Genomic DNA, 21,842 nt, shown 5'->3' with positions numbered 1-21,842 from the left:
AACTTGAGCATAGGAAGTTCCACCTAAACATGAGGAGGACCTTCTTTCCTTTGAGGGTGGCAGGGCACTGGAACAGGCTGCCCAGAGAGGTGGTGGAGTCTCCGTCTCTGGAGACATTCAAAACCCACCTGGACGTGTTCCTGTGCAATTTGCTCTAGGTGACCCTGCTCTGGCAGGGGGGTTGGACTAGATGATCTCCAGAGGTCCCTTCCAACCCTGACCATTCTGGGATTCTGTGACATGTTCTTTCTGAAGTTGGGAAAGTGGAACTGTTTATTCCAGAGGAGAGGTGGAGTTGTTTTTTTGGGAGGTTCTTTCTAAAAATTATATAACTACTACACTTGCCTAAGGCAATGCTAAGGGGTTTTTTTTGGGTTTTGGTTGTTTTTTTTAATGCTGAGGTCCTTTTATAATGTTTGGTACAGGTGGTAAATGGAGATTGAAGTCCTTTGGAAATTATAGTACTTTCTGTAATAATTTCTTAATCCTAATAAAATTATTAAAATATTTATCTTCCACCAAACAAAATCTCTCAAAGTAGGAGGCAGTCTCCATTCCAGAGGTGGAACTAACACAGGGTTTTGCAGAACTGCTGCCTTCTTTGAAAAACAGTGTATCTTTCTGGAACCAGATTGTCATGCTTTTGCTTTCTGAAAAAGGAATTCTTAGTGCAAAAATCACTAATGCAAAATCTGGCAGATTTGACCTAATGTCTATCAGATATGCATAAGGAGAAATTTTATAATATAGACCTTTTGCCTCCATATCTGAGTGCTTTTCAGAGCTCTGTCTCTGATGGGCTGAGAGAGTTGGGGTTGTTCAGCCTGGAGAAGAGAAGGCTCCGAGGAGACCTTATAGCGGCCTTCCAGTACCTGAAGGGGGCCTACAAGAAAGCCAGAGAGAGACTTTTTACAAGGGCATGTAGTGATAGGACAAGGAGTAATGGCTTCAAACTGGAAGAGAGGGTAGGTTTATATTAGATATCAGGAAGAAAACTCACTATGAGGGTGGTGAGGCGGTGGAACAGGTTGCCCAGGGAAGCTGTGGATGCCCCATCCCTGGAAGTGTTCAAGGCCAGGCTGGATGAGGCTTTGAGCAGCCTGGTCTAGTGGGAGGTGTCCCTGCCCGTGGCAGGGGGGTTGGAACTAGATGATCTTTAAGGTCCCTTCCAACCCGAACCATTCTGTGATTCTGTAGTTCTGTCCTTTTGGTCTATTTGGATCTTGAATTAAATGGAATATATGGTCTTTTCATCATGATAGAAAGGTGCAAAATTTGAAAAAGTTGTGTTTGTCCTTGTCCTCTGTGTGGAAGGACAAGAGTCCATCTCCTCTTCCTACTTCTTCCATCAAGGAAGTCTCTCTGTATTGATTAATTTTGTAAGTAATTTGTCTGTATCCATTAATGAAAGGAATAATTGGAGATTTTGGAGATTAAGGCACTCAGCACCGAAAATTACATTCTAAAACATCTATTATGTTTAATAGCCTCAGAACAAAAAAATAAGTCCATGGAACATGAAAAGCATCAGGTTTTCAGTTCTTATTGCCTCCCTCACAATGTCATCTGTACCCTCATCATATACAAGTTGTCAATCAATACTAGATCATATCTTCTCTTTTGAAAGGATGTGTAATATCACAGATAGGTCCAGCTATTGTTTATCAAGGCTCAGATTATTTGAGTTGTAAAAAAAGTGATTCAGAAGGGTTAATACAGAAAGGGATTATCTTTTTCCACAACAGTCGACAAAAAGTGAACCATCCTCTGCTAAGGTAGATCAGGATACCTTTCTAAAGAAATTAGAAATAATGAAACTTCACGCACGCTTTCTTCTAATCACTGTCAGTAGTCACATATCCTGTACTACTTGGTGCTCTTGAATGCTTTCAAAACAAGCAGAGATCCATATTCTGAACCTGTTTTGTTCACTTAACTGGAGCTGTGCTTAGTTCACAATCTGAAGTTGAGTACCCTAAGAAAGTACAGGAAATCCTGTGGGGTTTTAGAAAATTATGTCCCAGGAATTTCTGTTCTCCTCAGGAATCTTTTTTCCTTGGGGGATGGGGTGGGGAGAAAGAAATGTTGAGGGAGAAATTTCATTTTGGTAGCATCAGTTCTTTTCATTAACTTGTGCTTTGCTACTGTTCCGGATACAAGTGGGTTAATTTTGTTTGTGGTCAAGTAGTTCAAAGCTAGTCAGTCATTTTCAGTCTAAACTTTTCCCAGAACACTACATTAAGTTCTTGTTCATCAAGATTTAGACCTGCTACTGAATTAATTTTCAAGGTTTCTACCTCAAGATCTTTCATGCTTTTCTAAAAACCCCAAATACTGTGAATCAGAAATATTTAAAATGTTAATGTTAAAAGGATCTCTGAATCTTCTAGGAAGGGGAAAAAGGGAAGATAACCTTGAAAATTATTTGAAAGAAACAACCCATCTTTTTTCAGAGACTTATTTTCAAATTGCTTTAGTTTGTTTTTTTTTTATTTTATACAGATTTGCTAAATTTTAATTTGAGCTCTTCCATACATAGTATTGTGTGTTCACTGTTAAATTTTAGGCTATTTCAAAGACACTTTTATATAATGCAGCTGTCTTAACAGATTAAGGAGTTCTACTTTTACTTGTAAAAGGCACTGTTCTCTGGAGTTTGAGAAGAGTCATGAAATCATTAATCACTAACCATTTAATTGGGAGGCTAATATTTTATTTTATTTTTTTTTTAACTTAAAAGCATTAGAAGCATTTTTTAAATGAGACAAACCTACTTGTTTCTGTGGTTTTTTGTTTGGTGGTTTGGGTTTTTTTCTATATATTTTACCTCTGATGATCCATTTTACCCACTTTGGAATCTTACTGTAGATTCTTTGAATTAGGAAAAACTGAAGCTGTAATAACTTTATTTCCAGTAATTGGATAAGTTAGGGGGCATTTGGATGCATGCTGTGGGCCCTTCTTTTTTTAGTTCATTCCAAGCCCATAGCAGCAGACACACACATCCCAAGAGTGTGAATCTGCCGGAGCAAAACTCAAAACTACAGTTATAGGTAAGTAAACTTTTTCTCTTACCTTTTAAGTTCTTATCCAGCTCCTCTCCCTTTCTCCCCATTACCCATCTCCCCCCAGAAGTCCCCCAAAGAGGAGACTAACAGAACACTATTAAGAATTAATACTTTGTTTACATCTAATTTTATGTAGCCAATGAATGAAATGACAGAATGCGTAATTATAACCAGTATATTACCATTCATTTCCAAAAATATGCTATAGGGGTTTTATTTACTTAAAAATGGAGATACAAGTGTAATCATTTGTATACTAATCTTGCAGAAGATTACAGTCGCTAATACTAGAAGATTAAATGAGACAGTGTAAAACATAAATGATTGTGTGTCTATGTAGTAGGACAGTGTGAGAATCAGGTATCATGTATTTTGTGTATACAAACTTTCATTAGGTCTGTGTTTTGTAGTGTTACATAATAGGTGTAACTGGCACCTCATGTAGCTTTCCCAAGACAAAGCAGGTTTGCAAAGTCCAGTTCCTATAGATGAGAGACTTTTTTTGTTTTGTGTTCAGATGGGCTTTAAGAAAAGTAAGGGGAAGAAATTCCTCTTCTGTCTAGAGAAATTGCAATGAAGTGTTGCAATGTTTCCATCTATCTAGGAAAAATTACTTTCTTTTATGTTTTTTTTAAAGAATGAAATACTGATTGAGCAAAAAACACTTTTTTTTTTTTTTTTTTTTTTTAAAAAGTAGAGGCATATTTTTTTAATGGTGTTTACTTTCTTTTGGTGCTCTTGTGTAACATGAAATCAAATTCCCACATTTATCCCAGGTTGCTCTTTACGTAGGGTAGCACAGAAACCTGCTCTTGTAAGCAGGTATAGAAAATAACTAAAACCCAGAAGTTTGGTAAGAAGTGTATTTTATTTTTATCTGTAGCATAAACTAAGATTAAAAAATTAAATATAACTTGCATGTAGCATATGACCTTGATTGTACCTGTTAAATGGATGGGAGGATTTATAATATTACTTACCCAGTGATGACTTTATTTTGTTCTGGGACAGTCACTTCTCTATAATGGATTTAAATATTGATAAAGAAACAGCATGTATAATTAAAAAAGCTTATTAACAGTTTAAGCCCAGCATTTCTATAGTTCATAGTCACTGAGATCACTCCAACATCAACCTAAAATGACATAGACTTTTTTCATTATCATCCCATATAAATGTTACTGTATCTAGTTAATTGAAGATTACCTCAAACCAGGACAAAGATATTTTTGAATGCAAGGTATGATGTCAGAATGAAATCAACATCTGTAAGGGAGATTAAAAGTCTTCACCAATAAATTTCAAAGTCATTTGCTTATTTCTAAAGTTTGTTGTTTCTACAAAGGAATTTGAAACTAATTGAATATGTTAATCTCTAAGCGATACATAAAATAAGTAGTTTTCATAAAGTCTACTGTTAGCGTGTTGCATTTTTCTTGTGAAATTAGGTGCTGCATTGTGTATTTCAAAAGTAATTGCACTTCAGGTTTTGCTCAGATTTTTTAACAATTGAGTTTACAAAACTATAATTCTTCACAAAGTAATCACATGGATAAAACCCAGAATTTGTGTCAGAAAAATCTAACTCATAAATAAAATGAAATCATATTGTTTGTAAAAGCAATATTAAATTCAGGAAGGTTAAATTACAGCTTCCAGTCTCTAAACAAGTGGAGATGCTTGATTTATAATTTGCTGTAGTTCAATTCTTGTTATTTTCTAGTGTAATATTTCTTTTGTATTGCTATAGTCGTCAGGGAATAATGATTACCAAACATCCTTAAGTAGAAAAATTTGTAAGATCATATTTCATTCTCTAGTTATGCTGATTACATTATTGTCATATTTAAGAAAACAAGCAGAACTTTACCAAAATGAAGATTCTGAGTTCTGCTACATCCTAAGGCATGTCAGAGACTCCTGTAGTCTTTTTGGGTTTGGTGGGTTTTTTGGGGTTTCTTTTGGGTTGGTTTTTTTTTTTTTTCTGAATGAGTTTGGACATCCCTCCTGATGGGCTTTCTTTTTTGCATAGTGACCAGAAGTTTGATGAAGTCTCTTGACAGATTGCTAAAAATTAGCAGCTGTTTCTGTTCAGATTCTCAGAAATACCTTCCTCTGAACTGCAGCAGCTGTAAGCCCTCTGGTCTCTACTTTGGAGCCTATGGAATTATGTTCTGTTCTATAAAGCTTCCTTTACCAGGATCATGACTGTACTTTCTTAGTTTGGTCTGTAAGGGGCAAACTAAGGCAGTGAGACTAAAATTTTTGACTTATGTTTGCTGAGTCTCTCCTTCAAGGGGAGGAGCTAGTGCTGTGGGAATCCCTTCTACTGATGGGAAGGGGTCTCTTTGGTTGTTTAATTCTTTGTTTATTGGAATATGGTTTTGGGGGGAGGTCAGGTGAGAGCAAACTCTCATGGCCAGTAATACTGAACATTCATGAAAGAGTAGAAAGATAAGAATGGATATTTGCCCTCACTCCATTGATAGGTCATCCATCAGTACCATTAAAGTAATTTTAAATCTTCATTATATCCAGATTATATCGATTGGTTTAGATTCTTGTGGTCTACACAACGCTGTTAGTTGGGGGGACAGGGCGCTTGGACAGCTTTGAAGAGATCTGTGAAAAATAACTAGGAAAACAAAATGGTTGTCAGTAAACATAGATTTGTTATTTAGGTGTATGGTTACATGTTATTTGTCGAAAATTCCTAGTCTTGACTGTTAGCTTAAATAAGATAAGTTTGTAATTGGCCTCTGGCTGACTTGTCTTTGATGTTCAAAAATGGAAGGTTTGACAATAAGTAATAACTGCTTAGGACTGGTATATTTGGTATAAATTTATTCATTACTGGTTTAAATAATGCAAATAAGTGGTATTTCAAATGAGCGGAGGCCTATCCCAATAATCTCTGAAGAGTGTTTGAGCTTTTAAAATATTAAACTCTTAACTTTTTTTAAAAGCAAAACAATTTGTACTGGAGTCATCAAAACGATGACAATCAGCGTTATCCAGAATTCAGCGTTACAGGATCGATCTTCTTTGTGGTTCTGAAGAGGAGTAAATTTACATTTAACCATCTTGGATATGAAGTCTCCAATTGAATCCCTTACAAGGTTTAAATGGGGAAGTGGTAATTTATCTGTTGTGTCTTCAAGATCATTCAGAAATCTCTGGATTTTAAAGTCTACCAAACAGCATTAATAGAACGGACTGTTACCATTCTGCTAAAACAAAGCTCAGCAACCATGCATGTGGTTCTTATTTAGACTTGTTACCTTTTCACAGGTATTTACAAAAGGCCCATTTCAGTTTGCTAGGACAAGCAGTTCTAGAAGTTTTTAGGTTATCGTTCCGTTCTGAAAGAGTTTAATCTGGGACTTAAGACAATCATCGGGTTTGCAAGAAAGCAGTAACATCGGAGACTTCAGGACTAGTGGTGTTCTGGCTGCTGCTCTGGAAAGATTTCAGATTAAATGGAAGAATGGAGATACTTCTTTAATACAGCTCCCCTCATCCGGCTGCTGTCCCTAATACTTACTCAGCTTCCAAGTATATCCGTTTTCAGGATGGATATTCTTCAAATCACGATTGACTTGCAGTTTCAGCAGAAATGTATTTGAAGGTATCTGTGGTTATTCCAGTGCAATGTGTTGTTGCACAAAGGTTCTGCAGTAATTGATTAATTTCTAAATCTGAAAGTACTCATTGTTTTGACACACAGATATTTCCAAAGATGAAGGCCACAACCTGTCTCCAGGAATACTGTTCATAACAGGAGAGGTGAGACATAACTGCTTGGAAATCCAGCTAACCTTTTTTTTTTTTCCACTTCAAACTTGTGGTTCCTGTAATATTTTGTTTCTTGCACCACGGTGATCCATTTAATTTGACAGAACATCTCTGCTATTTTTTTAGAATAAGGTAGCTTATGATCTTCCTTTGAGTACCAAGGTGTAATACCTCTTGGTGAGCATGTTGCAATGTAAAGAGAACATCCATGCAGATTTGCCAAGCCAAAAGAATGCATACATAGGAGAATAACTGGGATCAGACTACTCTGAGCTGTCATAAATTTGTTCAAGGAACTGAACAAAATGTTGATATATTTTGGATGTATCTACATTCGTGGGGAGGAATGAATGAATGATGTTTATAAAAAGAAAAGAATCTGAAAACAACAAACTTGGATACCTGATCTCTAATATAGTCAGAAAGTTCTTCTGTGGCTTACTACGTATTCCTTTTATTACAAAAACTGTTACAGAGAGTGAAGCAAAAATATCCTGATCACACTTTATTGGTCTCAAGAGCTTGTGAGCCTATCTGTTCAAAACCGTGGCAAGCTTTGAACCTAGGTCTGCAGGATTTGAAAGGAAAATATTAGTCTGATATTTTGGCGAAGTCCTAGATCCTGATAATAAAAAGAAATTCTACTATCTATGGAATGAAGTGAACAAAGCTTGGATACTGATGCCTTGAAGGATATGAAGCATATTTGAATGGATATTGTAAAAGTTCCTAAGTTCATCTGTTCGTTAAGACCCTAAGGGGTTTTGGGACTCATGCCTTAACAAGGCATATTTATGCAAACCTGTGTATATTTGATTGTAAAAGAGAAGACCTGAAGACATCTGTTTTCAGAGATTAATTACTCTCTCCTCACTTATCTGATACTCTATTGATTATTCTCATATAGTTCGAAGTGAGTTCAAGATTTGATAAAGCACTCAAAGCCCAATGGTGTTTTTCACCTTTCATATTTCTGCAGCTATGACGGCAACCTAAAACCTTTTTGTGCTCATTCAGTGGAGTTTTTTTCCATTATGCTCGATGAAGATAGTGGTACTATGTACTCATCCTATCTTTAATGCCCTAGTTCAACCTGATATTTTCATAAACTTGGGCCAGCTTTTTTGTCCTAGATCCAGAAATCTCATAGAGGCAAAACAGTAATGATCAAGTCTAGTTCTGAGGATCACCATCAAGATGCACTGGAAATATGAAGAAATCTGGGAGTAATCTGTAGCTCTGTCTGCAGTCACCTTGCCGTTTAGGAAAAGAAAACTTTGAAGGCATCCCTTTCTTCTCAGATAAGATGTCAACAGGTTGTGGTTATAACTTACTAAAACATCAGTACTAAGTTATCAAAAGACATGAAGAAGGTGTATCAAGAGAGTTCTGTATTTAGAAGGAATATGCCAAGTTGTGATGTGATCATCTATTTATATGTTCTCAACTTAAAATTTGACATTTTAGATGATGATGAAGAGCAACGTTTTGAGCCTGGTCGGTTATGGAAGATCATAGAATGGTTTGGGTTGGAAGGGGCCTTAAAGATCATCTAGTTGCAACCCCCCTGCAGTGGGCAGGGACACCTCCCACTAGACCAGGTTGTTCAAAGCCCCATCTGACCTGGCCTTGAACACCTCCAGGGATGGGGTATCCACAATTTCTCTGGGCAACCTGTTCCAGTGTCTCACCACCCTCATTGTAAAGAATTTCTTCCTGATATCTAATCTAAAGCTACCCTCTTTCAGTTACCCTTCATCCTATCACTACACTCCCTGATAAAGAGTCCCTCCCCATCTTTCCTCTAGACCCCTTTCACGTACTGGAAGGCCACAACAAGGTCTCCCCAGAGCCTTCTCTTCTTCAGGCTGAACAATCCCAGCTCTCTCAGCCTTTCTTCATAGGAGAGGTGCTCCAGCCCTCTGGTCATCTTCACAGCCCTCCTCTGGACCCATTCCAACAGGTCCATGTCCTTCTTATGTTGGGGGCCCCAGAGCTGGATGCAGTTCAAGAGAGAAAATTACCCCTACCTGAATTGTTTTGGTTGTTTAATCTTGGAGCCCTGAGCATGAGGGCTCTGAAAGGTGAGTGTTGTTTGATCCAGCTACAGCAGTTTAAGGCATCACAGCTCCTGGCCATTTGCCTTGCTCCTATAGTGGGGGTAGCAGAAGAAAACATTTGCTTGGCTCTTAGCTGACTTGTTCAGTCTGGGAGGTTAATGCAAACCGCCTTCGCTAGTGCCTTAAGCTGATGCACTGGACAATGAAACACACTTGTGGAAATGTGAATGTGTATTCCCTTCTGCTACAGGTGGTAACCTCAATTAAAGGAACAGGGCAGATAACTGGTAACAGTAATGTCTTAAAGACTACTGTTAGATCCACCATCAGAGCTTTACAGGACTTTTTCAGCGTGGCTGACACTTCTGGGTTAAAATGAAAAAGCTGACTGACGTTTACCTAAGAACACAAGTTTCTCAATTTGTGTTTCAAAATTTAAAGAGTTTTAATTAATAAATAAGGTAGTGAGAGGTGTGTGTGTGTATGTATGTATATTAATGTATATATTTAAAAAAAAAAAATCAAATTTGAAATCTATCAGTCTGGAAGCTTGTACTTCATAGCCATTCCTAAGACCTGCCATGAAGCTCAGTGAGGTCAAAGCCCTCTTAGTCACAGGGAGAAAAAGAATTTTTGTCACTGCATGAAGGTTTCAAAAAAATACGTTTGTTTTAATATATTGTGTAGGGAAGTGAATCTATATAAGCTCTTATATGAATCCAGCAGTTGTTGTACAGAAAAAGAAAAAATTGCCATGCTAAAAAGCTGCACCTTCAGTTTGGCAAATTAATTTTGCTTCACGTGTCTACCATATAAAGTTGTTAGGTGTTACTACATTTTTTTTCAAAGTTCCTTATTTGCAGTTGACCAGTTTCTGCATGGAGTTTATTGTATCTGTCTTTACTGTCCTCCAGCCATTAAGTGTTGTACATGATTTTGGGAGTTTTAGGAAGTTAGAGATATACAAATAGATATGAGAATGAAAATGATGGGGAAAAAAACCAACACACAAACCTGTTCACATCACTGGAATTGACCGTGTTACTACTTGTTACTGTGTTCTAATGTTAATTTTGGATATGATCCGTCAAATTTTAAATTCTGAATAAGAATCTTCTACAAATATAGAAGAAATTAGAAATCATATATTATAATTCTGGTTTACAACTTGAGAGGTTGGGGGTATTTTTCCTTAGAGTTTAATTCCCTCTTCCTTGATTGCATCATCCTTACCCTTCCCCTGCTCACAAAAAGAGAGCTGTCTCATTGCATCTGGTGATAAGGCACCACAAATCTAGGCACAAAATAAGTTATTCTTCTTATATTGCATTTGTGGTCTGGACGTTCTGACAGTAGATCTACAACAGAATTTCCAACCTGTGTTTGGTCATTACTTAGACTTAAAATCATATTCCCTGATTACAGAGAAAATAATTGCTTTTTTTGAGAAATGAGAATATAAGCTGTAGTGCAGGTAGGGCTTTTGAGTTTCATGGCAGAAATTAATTTTAGTTTAGAGTACCATGTTGGTAATATAAATAGGTTGTATTTTAAATGAATAGGGCATACTCATTTTGATATTTCCATTTGCTTCTCATTTCTATGAATTCTACCAAATTACAGGGTGTGTGCTTGGCTCACTTTTTATTTTTATGTATTCTACTCTTAATGATTTCTATTATTTTTTTATTTTTTTTTAGTGCAAACTGAAAGGATTGTTGCAGTGTCAAGCTCTTGACGCTGCATAAAATTAGAACTGATCTCTTTATTTCATCCATGAAAGCATTATGATTGCAAAGGGAAAATACTCAAGCTTTTAATTATGTAGTGGCCCCTTATCTAATGCATATCTGTTATGGTATAGACTCCAACTCTTGATATATTCCTTGTTTCAAAGAGAAGCATGGAGTGTTGGAGTTATTTTAATCATTTTTGTTCATTGTTTGTGTGTTCCCTGGCTATGATATGTGTGAAGTCCAACTGATGCACTGAACCAAGTAGGGAGAACCTCTGTCCTAATCATTGCAGATCCTTGCTTAGTTCATGTATAATAAAGCTGGCTGAATCTGCAGAAGAGAATCTTTTATAGTAGCATTTCTCAAAACTTGCTTCAAGTGTAAATTGATTAATTTTTTTTGGTCGTTATGTATTGCAGCTGCTTTATTAGATGGTTCTCTTGGGAATTTTATAGGGACTGATTTCATATGTTTTGAAGGTGTTAATTAATGATTAATTGGCACATGTGGTAGACTGACAACGAATGATAGTCTGAATACATTAAAAAGTATTAGTTAGAGAAGTTCTATTCTTGCTTTTAAATTCAGTGGGTTTTGTTGTGTATGCACATATGTGCTAAGGAGGATTAATTGGTGGGGGTGGAGGGGAATGGACATTTCTGCTTGGACATTTACCTGTTTTTAGGTATAGCATTTGTGATTTTTCTCTTTTAATTTGCAGATAAGCCACTGAAGAAGCGAAAACAAGAAAACAAACCACAGGAGGCTGGAGGAGGAAATAGAGCAGCTTCTCAGGAGACAGGTTCTGCAGGAAATGGGGCAAGGCCAGCATTGATGGTTAGTATTGATCTGCAGCAAGCAGGAAGAGTGGACTCTCAGGCAACAGTAACTCAGGATTTGGACACCATCAAAAAACCTGAAGAAATTAAGCAGTATAACGACGGGTTTGTGTGTGTTCCCCAAGAAGACACTGTTGGAGTTCTTAAATTTAAACCTGAAAACCATCCCGAGATTTTTAGGAAGACATCAGACTTTGAGGGTCAAAAGACAGATATCCAGCAAAATGAAAACAGACAAATGGAATTTCAGCAAAATGTGAGCAGGCGGTTGGAAAATAAACACAATGAGAACAAACAGGTAGAAGCTAAACATGAAAGCAAGAATGAAAGCAGACAAATGGAAGTGAAACACAATGAGAACAGACAGACAGAATCAAAACAAAATGAGAGCAGGCAAATGGAGATGAAACAAAATGAGGGAAAACAAAATAATGGCAAACAGGAAATAAGGCAGAGGCCTGAAACACCAAAACAGAAGAGTGAAGGCAGGCCCGAAACACCAAAACATAGACACGATAACAGGAGGGACTCCAGTAAACCATTTTCAGATAAGAAAATTGAAATATCTAGGCATAAACTAGATGTGAAATCTGATCCTTCAAGGATAAAATCTGAAAGTAGATCTGATCCAACAAAACAAAGGCCTGATGGGCGTTCAGTTTCTGATACACTGAGGCGTGACCATGATAGCCTTAAACAAAGATCTGAGGACAGGGAGGAGTCAGAGAGATACAGAGGAGACCCATCCAAGATTAGAAGGCCTGAATATTTGAGATCCTCAAACAAAAATGAACATGATTTTAAGCATGGTATTAAATCTGATGGTTCAAAAATTGAGAAATTTGAAAGGAAACATAGACATGAGTCTGGTGAATCAAGGGAAAGGTTTTCTTCTGGGGATCAGAAATCAAGACCTGACAGCCCTCGCATTAAACAGGAAGGTAAAGGAGATTCTAGTAAATCAAGACCTGATAAACCTGGTTTTAAGTCACCCAACAGCAAGGAGGAACGAAGGACAGATGGTAATAAGAGTAAAGTAGATAGTAATAAAGCACATACTGACAATAAAGCAGAGTTTCCCAGTTATTTGTTGGGGGCAAGATCTGGTGCTTTGAAACACTTTGTCATTCCAAAAATCAAGCGTGATAAAGATGGCAATGTCACTCATGAGTCAAGGAAAACTGAATTTAAAGGTGAACAGAAGGACAAAGTAGAGAAGATTGGGCTAGTTGAAGATCTAAATAAAGGAGCTAAGCCTGTAGTTGTCCTTCAAAAGCTTTCATTGGATGATGTGCAGAAATTTATTAAGGATAGAGAAGATAAATCAAGGGGCTCTTGTTTTAAACCTAACAAGAACAAGTCATCCAAATCTAATAAAGGTAAGATTTTTTTTTTTAATGTTAATTGCATTATATCTTGTACACTTTGTTCTTTTAGATTTGCTACTTCTGTGGTTAGAAATCAAACGCAAATGTTTGTTAGTTTATATTCTTGCTTGTATGGTGATTTTGGGGAACAAAGTGAAACTTGTCTATGAGATTGTAGCAAGATTTCCAATAATGACAGTGTAACTGAAATGATTTGTTTACTCTAATGCAAGTTCCTAAAGTGGGAACACTTAAATAGTCTTAAACTGTACTTCAGATACATTAGTTTAATCTGGTAATTTATCTAGTTAAACATAACTGCTATATGAATGATTTAAACTGGTTTAAGTGTGTCTGTATAAGGGACTAGTACTACTGTAACTAAATCAGTGTAGCTGGAGTGGTGGGTAATACTATGTATACAAGCCCTAAGATTCTTTTATATTTTTAACTGGAAATTAAATGTGATTTTTCCAAGGGATGTTTTGACATGATGAAATAAGAAGGCAGTTACAAAGTCCCACCTGCATCTTTTACACTATAAGTACAACTCTGCTGGGAAGCCTCCACACTTTAGGCTTTGTGACAATAAGCTTACAAAAAGGTTCTGTCTTTAGTAGAATTCAGATATTGTTGTCTCTATGGTCCAGTGTATGCAGAAAGAGGAAAGGAACTGGTAAACAATGGGCTGGCATTTATTTTTCAAATTATTAATATAGAAATTATTCAGAATAGTTTATAGATTTGATATTTGATTGATTGATTGTCTCTTCTGCAGATTTAACACTACTTTTTTTATAAGTACGATTGCTTTTCTTCTTGGTGCCATAATTTTGGCTTCTGTTTCAGACTGAAGTAGATAATTTCACAGTGTGAAATCAATGTTACTAACTGGCCAGGGTTCCTTTTTTTTAATGTTTAGCATTTAAAGTATTTGAATTTCTTACATAGTTATGTTTATAGAGCTGTCATGTCTCAAAGATAGACAAATAAAGTGGCAGGGGAGAGGATTTCAGCTGTATACAGGATTATTCATGAATGGAGTTCCAAGTATATCATTGCTCATGAATTCGAGATTAAAATGTTTCTTACAAAGTCGATCTGATAAATGATACAGAAATCATCTTTGTGAATGTATAACTATGTTTATGTGCATGTGTACAGAGTTGATATCTGTATAATGAATTTATTGTGCTGTGTCTGTTCTCTATCTACTAACCTGATTGTATTGACTCTTAAAGACTTAATAATTCAGGATGAATATTACTTATTTGTAAAATATTAGCCACCTTGTTAAATATTTTCTCTTTATCCTAGAAATATGAACATTTCATCTCTCCCTTTTTGAGGTTCAGAACAGGCAAAATTTCCATCTCTAACAATAATAGGTATCTAGAGTCAGACATAAAATTATGACATCTTTGCTGTCAGCTTAGTCTAAAGATTTCAGATGAAACTTTTTTTCCCTTTATAGGGAATACTGTATACTTTCTGATGGAATTCAGCTCTTGTCTCCAAAAGATAGACTGAATTCACACAATTCTATGTACAGAAAATCAGTATTTTTTAGAGCCCTCAGAGCTATATACAGTGAATGTACGCTTTCTAAAATGTTTCTGAAGTAGACTTTTTTGTAGTCTGTATTGTATGTGGTTATTTATATAGTATATTTTAGTAATGTGTAAAGGTTTTAATGACTCTTATCCGATTGGCATGACTGGTAGCTGTGTCACACATGAGCAATGCATTCATTTTAAAGTCAGGTTTATAGCTTTTCTGCAATGTTTTTGTGTATTTTGTGTTTTCTGAACTTATATATTTCTTACATATTCTGAAATAAATTGGGACATATTTTCCAGGGGAAAAAATGTTTGAATCTGATATCAATCTCTTTGCTATTGTATCTAGAATAAGATTCTTACAACGATACTAGAAATAAGTTTCATGTAAAGAATAATATTGTAGCTATGTTTCTCTTACAAATCAAGTTTTGAGTGTTCATCCAGGCAGGTTTCGGAGAAAGTGTCTTTGAACTTCAGATTTTTTCATGTGTAATCTTAGTTTTACGGTTTTTTACCCAACTTCCTGGTAACCTACTTCCTAGGATATATTATGCTAAATAATTAGGTGAAGTACTGTGTTTTAAAAGGTTCGTAATTCAGAAAGATATATCTTCATAAGCCAAAGTCTATTTGTCAGCGACTGACTGATATAGAAAATATTCATGTCGTTTCCACAGTGTCCTCACTCCAAGTGAGAGAAATAGCAGTCACTGTTTTACTCCATGCCATTTTTAGTTATAAACATTTTAATACACTACAAGATGTAACTTTCATAAAGATTCTTTCTTTGTTTCATCATATATTTCTTAATAGACTGTAGCAAATCTTTTCTAGTGTTGCCTTTTAGCATCATTATTCCACTATTGCACATCTCTCTTATTCCATGTAGCTTAGTATATTTTGCTTTATCTTTCCTTCTTTTACCTGCTTGTATTTCTTGTCCTTTGTCTTTCCTTTCTCATCCATCCCTCCCCCAAGAAAATGTCTTCTCCTGGCTTTGTCACGTACAATATCATAGCTGTGATTAGTTCAGCAAGCTCAAAACACCATTTAGAAAGTCATTATGACTTAAGGGAGTAATGCCCATTCATTATAAAACTCAGTAAAATTGACTTGTTTTAAGCTAAAATTAATGCTATGTATACTGAAAGTCTGTACAACTTTTTACATTGTTTCAGTAAACTTTACATTTTAAAATCATACCTTTATTGTGCACATGGATAAGCCTTGCATTATACCGTAAAAAACCAAAGTAACATTTTAATAAAATTTTATAGACAGGTTTGAAATTTTGTTAAGTTATTATATGAATGGGATAGACTTAGTACTGTTCCTTGAGTATGAAACAGATATGAGTAATGAGAGAAACTGTAACTATCTGTGTTAAGATGTCTGAGTTGGTTTATAATATATTTGAAGGATTGGCTTTCGAAAATAAACACCACATACATAATGCAAGTTTTAGTTCTAGGACAAATGAGTGCATGTTTTTTGACTTGTGCAGAAACACCTTTTGGGTCTTCAAATATCACCTAAAAAGATTTTGGTTTAAAAAAAAAAAAAAGTTATAATTTCACCGCAGAATCTAATGCCAAATGCTACTCCTTCATTGCATAGATTGTTATTATAGGATTTCATTATCTGTACAACACAGAACTTTAAACACAGGTTTTCGTTGCTCACTACAAGCCTTCCTAAATATACTGTGTTCTCTGCTGCTATGATCTGAAATTTGAGTGAAGACTTGCCGTTTCTTCAAAGGTCCTCTTCATATTTTTACAGGTGTAACTAAAAAATCCACTGCTGCTTAATCATCTTTATGTCATAGAGTTAAAGCAATGCTTCTAGATTTTTCTGTGTTCTATGCTTGTGTGTTTGGGTTTTTTTAATTCCAGATGACTTTTTCAGAGCCTATAAGTATAATTTGTAGTCAGTGGTAGGTTGTAGCAGCGTAAAATTCCATGGCATTTGTGTAACATGATGATGGTCCATCTTTGAGTTCTAGCGCTGCTGGAAACAGTCTCACTTGTGAAGCAGAGTAATCAATTAGGTGCTCATCTTCTAGGTAAGAGTGACAAGAAAGGGAGTGTTCCAGGATAAAAAGCTGTATCCAGATTGTGTTGTCTCTGTGAGCCGACTTCTGATGCTTCTCAGAGTCTTTTGGGCAGCACAGCAGAGCTACTTACCAATACTTTTTGGTACAGCTGAAAACTGTAGACAAAAAGGGAGCATCAATTTTAAGCATTTGTTTAAATCCTTCATGCATAGGACTTATACAAAGACAAAATTGGCAAACCTTTGAGAAAAATAGCTTATGGATATTAATTCATCAAGAAAACTTTCGAGTTCAACTCAAATTTATTTCCAAAATAAGTCTCTTGATGCTGAAACAGACATACTGTTGTACTCACTGAAATCAGTGGGGCAAGCAACTGTGCTGCAAGGAAATGACGAGTAAAAGCATATTTCCTTTGGAAAGGAAAAGGTTGCAACTCAGCTTGCTTACTACAGATTGTGTTTTTGTAAAGATAACCATTGTGAAAGTCTGTAATTCCACAAATCTCAAATTTGAAATCACTGTCTTAAAGATCCTGGTAACAACTGAATTTGCATATGGGAAGGTCAGAGTAATAACCCACTAAGCATCTTGCATGTGCGTGTACTGCCAGATGGATCAAGCATGTCATAACTTTCTCTGAAGTTCTCTAGTAAATTATGCCACATTTCAGAGAAGTAAAGGATATATTTCCTGGTTTACAGCAAGGAGTTTATCATGATTCTTCTCAGCTGAAGTCTTTAAAGCTTCTCTTAAACTCTAAATTTAACTGAATTTGTTGAAAAAACATCACTTTCATAAGCATTCTACGATCTTCACGTTTTTCCTCTTTCCTGAGATATTAGTGACTACCTCTTTTCAACTTAACTAGTCTAGAAGAGGAGCTGGCTGTCCCTCATGGCATTAGAAGTATTTAAAGATATGTTGGGTTTGCAGAGGATCTGTTTTAATATACACTTTATCCATTTAGCCCTAATTCATTTTTTTTCTCCTTTCTGGACTGAACAGGTTCATAGTTTGAAAAATATTCCAGGCATTGTTTAGTCAAAAGCCAAAATCAAACTATATATAACCAGGTAAATACAATAGTCTATGAAGGTCTCAGTTCTCTAGCATTGGTTGTTTCTACTTGCAGGGATATTTTTTTTTTTTTTTTTTTTAATTTTTTTTTTAGGCATGGTGTGTCTGTCCTATCCCAAAAAGTATGTTGGGATGTGTGTGGACATTGTACATACTCTCTGGGGTCTTCATTTTTGGTGTTAGTTTTTCAGAAGTAGATGTTGGATAAACTGCTATTGGTAGACAGCAGGAATTCAGCATTTGCACACTGGAGTCCTTTCTTGTGTGGATCTGTTACCAGTACAATAGGAGACATTTTCAGCACGTTGTTTTGCCTGGAGACTGCTTGAGTTATTTCCTATTTTTGTCTTTCCCACTAAGGTAAATATTTTGATTCTTGCTCTCACAGTTGTTCTTAATTCTTCTCAGGATAGTAAGAGTGAACCTTACATGTTGCACATTGAGTTCTTAGCAGCAGCAATAAACTTGACCAAATCTACTAGTTTCATCGTACTTTGGTTCATCCGAAATATGATGCTTTGTCTGTTTGAAGATTTAGGAGTGCATTGTTTAGTTAGTTCACTTTTGAAAAATTACTTTAGTACATGTAAATGATAGAAATTTATTACCTAATTTGTCAGAGCAATTTGTTGAAAGTCTGAAACTGCCTTTGGTTCATGGGCTTGGATGCTTGATCAGATTCCTCTTATTTCTGGAAAAAGCTACAGCTATTTTGCATAAATGATTTCTGCAGCAATGCATTGCAATGTGTAAAAAAAACATGGGCCAGCAATTTGTCTGACACTACAATATGCAATGCAGACCTGTTCACGTGTCTAATTATCTAAATATGGATGTTATTTCTTGGCTTATGCGCAGGGATATGTGATCAAAATTTTTGGTTTGAATTTTCTTCTAGACAAAGGGTAAATTTGGCAAAATACAAATAGGGGAAAGCCTCACATTTGCTTCTGGTAAATGAACTTTTCTGTTGCTTGACATTTTCAACCGTTTTATGTGACTGTTTTTGTGTAAGAAAATTTAAACTATTTACTTGAAATTTGCAATTGATTTTTGCTCCATGGGAATGTTAACAATGAACATAAAAGAAGAGGTTGAGACCTTTTTTGTTCTTCAAATTACTGAACTGTTGTTTGCATCAAATAAAGGTTTCTTAAATATGCTTACTGTTTAATTAGCTTCTGAGCTACTTTCCTGTAGTGTTTTATATTAAAAGCTAAAATATCAGCAATTTTTTGTTCTTGTTGTTCATGCAATTACGTTACTTTAAAGAAGCAAAACAAGAGTAGCTTCATGTGATGTTTTCAGTGATAAAGGCTAAGAATCTTTCCATGATAGAGCAAGGTGAAAGCAGATCTTGATGTGCCTATAGTCACAAATTGGATATAAATCATGGTGTTTGTTTTACTTGTTCTCTGCGAAGATCTTGGTTGTATTATATTGATTATATAGGAGTTTTTCTTTTATGAGAAGAAAAAATTGAGGTTTAATTTGATTATATTTAATGAAGGTCTTTTTTCTTAGGTGAGGCCCCATGGCTCAGTTTTTAAACTAATCATAATACATGTCTGGGAAAATGCATCAATCATAAATTTCAGATTCCAAACATTAATAGTAACGTAAAATTATATGCTGTGTTTTGCAACTGTGCAAAACACCTTAACTTTAAAAATACAATACATTGAGTTGGCTTAAATTTCAATGCATATGTTCAAAAGCAATGACAGTGAAATCCAAAAGCAGTCCCCTGACACTCTGATTCATAAAAGTGAGGTTCTTTGTGCAGCGCTGCATTTATTTCACTTGCTGATCTTGCTCCATTTTACTCCGAGTACAGCTATATTTTTTGTGAAGTATCTTGCAAAACTAGACTTCTCTAGCCTTCTTTTATTGATTTTTATAAAGATGAGAAGTTAGTAAATAGCAATAAGGAATAAAATAACTTGTGGCTATAGTTGCTGCAGCAATTGGATAGCTTGAGGAAATCATTGATACACATGTAATGTGAGTTCTCATGCTTCTTGGCATCTTTGGAGAGTGCGTGTTGGGTATATTCCTTGCTCTCTGGATCCTTCAGGGTGCTCTTTGGAAATCTCTTCACTCTGTCAAAAAATGTTTCTTCCTTCTAAGAGTATTTTGTGCTATTGTAAAATCTTTTTTGAATCTGTGCTGCTTAGCCATGGGCAAAATACTACATCATGGAATTATTCTGTTGCTGTGTCCAGATTCTTCTCTGACCCACCAACCTGGCTGGGTCCCATTTCTCAAGGCCAGAGCTAAGGACTGGAATATAACCAGGGAGCCTCAACCTCTCCTTTTGTTTAGCTCAAGGCTGAGAGCCATCCCTTTGTGCCAGTATTGGGGTATATGAGGAAAAATGATTTTGAAAGATGTGTTCAAGCAGGTTCTATGGAATGATATAGGACATACTTCTTCCTAACAGTACTTCTCTCCCTCCCGCCAAATCCATTGCAGCAGAGAATCCTGTGGGTGCGGTCCCTTGGGCAGTGGTGAGGGGATCTCAGTCTCCTGCCCTCTTTCAGGTGTGTGTGTGAGCTGAGCTCAGGAGTTATCCCTTCATGGATGTAGTCAAAAAGTGAGGGTAGCTGTATACCCTTCCACAAACTTTAGCGCAGAGAATGCCCGAGGAAAGCTACTGAAGTAAATGGATGACTACTCAGATTATTTTCATCAGTATTCATCTTGATTGTGTGTTTTTCAGCTGATGATATGGTATTGAGATAAAAGCGGAACTTTGGTCTTATGAGCAGATGTACTTTCCTCATACCTTAAGTTCCCATTTGAGAAAAGGATTGTGATTTCCCTGTGTTTCCCCTTCTGTTCTTAAAACTCTCCAGGACACAGAATTATTTGGAGGAGTGTGATGCTGGTGGGCAAGGTACTCTGATCACCAAGGACTCAAATATAAAGAACATACTGGAGCATTTTAAGGGAGAGCACAGTGGAAAGGATATAATTAAATTTGCACACTAAGGGATAGCTGAAAATTTTCAGCTTTAACCAGTAAGCTGTTCATCAATCACAGGTAGTCATGTGGTTCTCTGCACTCTAGTGCCTGAGTGCTATACGGTAAAAGTACTTAACTATTTTAGAAGGGTATTTATTTTCCATGCATCTTTATAAAGTAGAGAAGTAGTTTTATCCCCTTTTTTTTTAGTTCTTAATCTAAAATAGAACCTTATCTGCATGAGTGGTTGTAGTAGAATTAAGCTGTGAGTCTGCTGTTGTAGTTGCAATGACATGGCTATCTAACAACGAGAAAGAAGGCACTCTTGTTACGGAGTAAGAGTGTATTGTATTTGATTTGGCATAGAGTTTGAAGGTTGTTTGAGCTATTCCAGAAAGAAACTGCTTTTCTTCCTGTATATATGTCTGACGGAGGAGGTTTTATCAGTGTAGTTGTAGCGGTGACCCAAAATTTTGTTTTCAATGTCAAAATGAAGATGTGTGGCAATTCATTAGTGTAGAAGTTCCAGAATGCGGGGAGTATCTAAACTTAAATTTCTAAACACTAAGAAATGCAAAGTTAAGATTCATATCCCCACCCCAAACAAGTGACATTGTTCCCTCTTAGACCATTGTGTGTTCTTTTCTATAATGTCTTGATATTTGGAAAAAGTTGCATTTTTAAATACAAGGTATATATAGAGATTACAAATATGAAATTGCAATAACTGCAGTTTTGCTTATTATAAAGTATTATCACACAGAAATGGAAAAGACAATATTTACGGGAGGCTAATTTATGCAGAAGACTTCATTAACATAAACCTTACTTTTGAACCGAACTTCAGGAGTAGTTTTTCTTCAAGCACTTGTTCATTTGTTGCAATAGATGTATGTGCAAACAGGCCATTTTGATGTCATGAGTATTTTAAAGTAACAATATAAGCAAACTGATGTGGATTGTTTCTACTGTATTAACTGTCTCTTAAAGTTATAGAAGTAGCAAACCAGAGTTTAGGTTTCTAAATGTTTTTGAATCTTGATGGCTTGTTTGTTAATATGAAATTACACCAAAATGTAAACCATACATCTGTTTTCCGTAGTTTGGAAAGCAAAGATAAGTCATTATTGAGAAGATGACAGAGTTTATTAGCGTTGGTTTTGATTTTATGGCAGGAACAGCCTCTCTGATCCTGGAAAGCTGACCTAAGCATCAGCAAGTATCATCTCCTTTTCCATAGCTGCTTGTTTGAAGTTACCATATCAAGCCAGGTGAAACTAATCTGAACACACTGATTGTTGTGTCAAAATA

General features: G+C 35.9%; 1 protein-coding gene across 3 annotated transcripts in view; it reads left to right on the top strand.

Moving 5' to 3' along the window:
* LOC128902005 (nipped-B-like protein) overlaps positions 1 to 21,842 on the top strand; it is a 176,684-nt gene that overhangs the window by 92,378 nt on the left and 62,464 nt on the right. For 2 of the 3 annotated variants that reach the window (XM_054184257.1, XM_054184258.1), the window contains exon 10: positions 11,381 to 12,877. The exons of the other annotated variant lie outside the window; for it this stretch is intronic. In XM_054184257.1, coding sequence (XP_054040232.1) covers positions 11,381 to 12,877 — 1,497 coding nt within the window. The remainder of the gene's footprint in view (positions 1 to 11,380; positions 12,878 to 21,842) is intronic. 3 annotated transcript variants of the gene reach the window in all.

The sequence above is a fragment of the Rissa tridactyla genome, chromosome W (genome assembly GCF_028500815.1).
Source record: "Rissa tridactyla isolate bRisTri1 chromosome W, bRisTri1.patW.cur.20221130, whole genome shotgun sequence".
In the NCBI taxonomy this organism is placed as follows: domain Eukaryota; kingdom Metazoa; phylum Chordata; class Aves; order Charadriiformes; family Laridae; genus Rissa; species Rissa tridactyla.
This window is presented reverse-complemented; position numbering and strand designations above follow the sequence as displayed.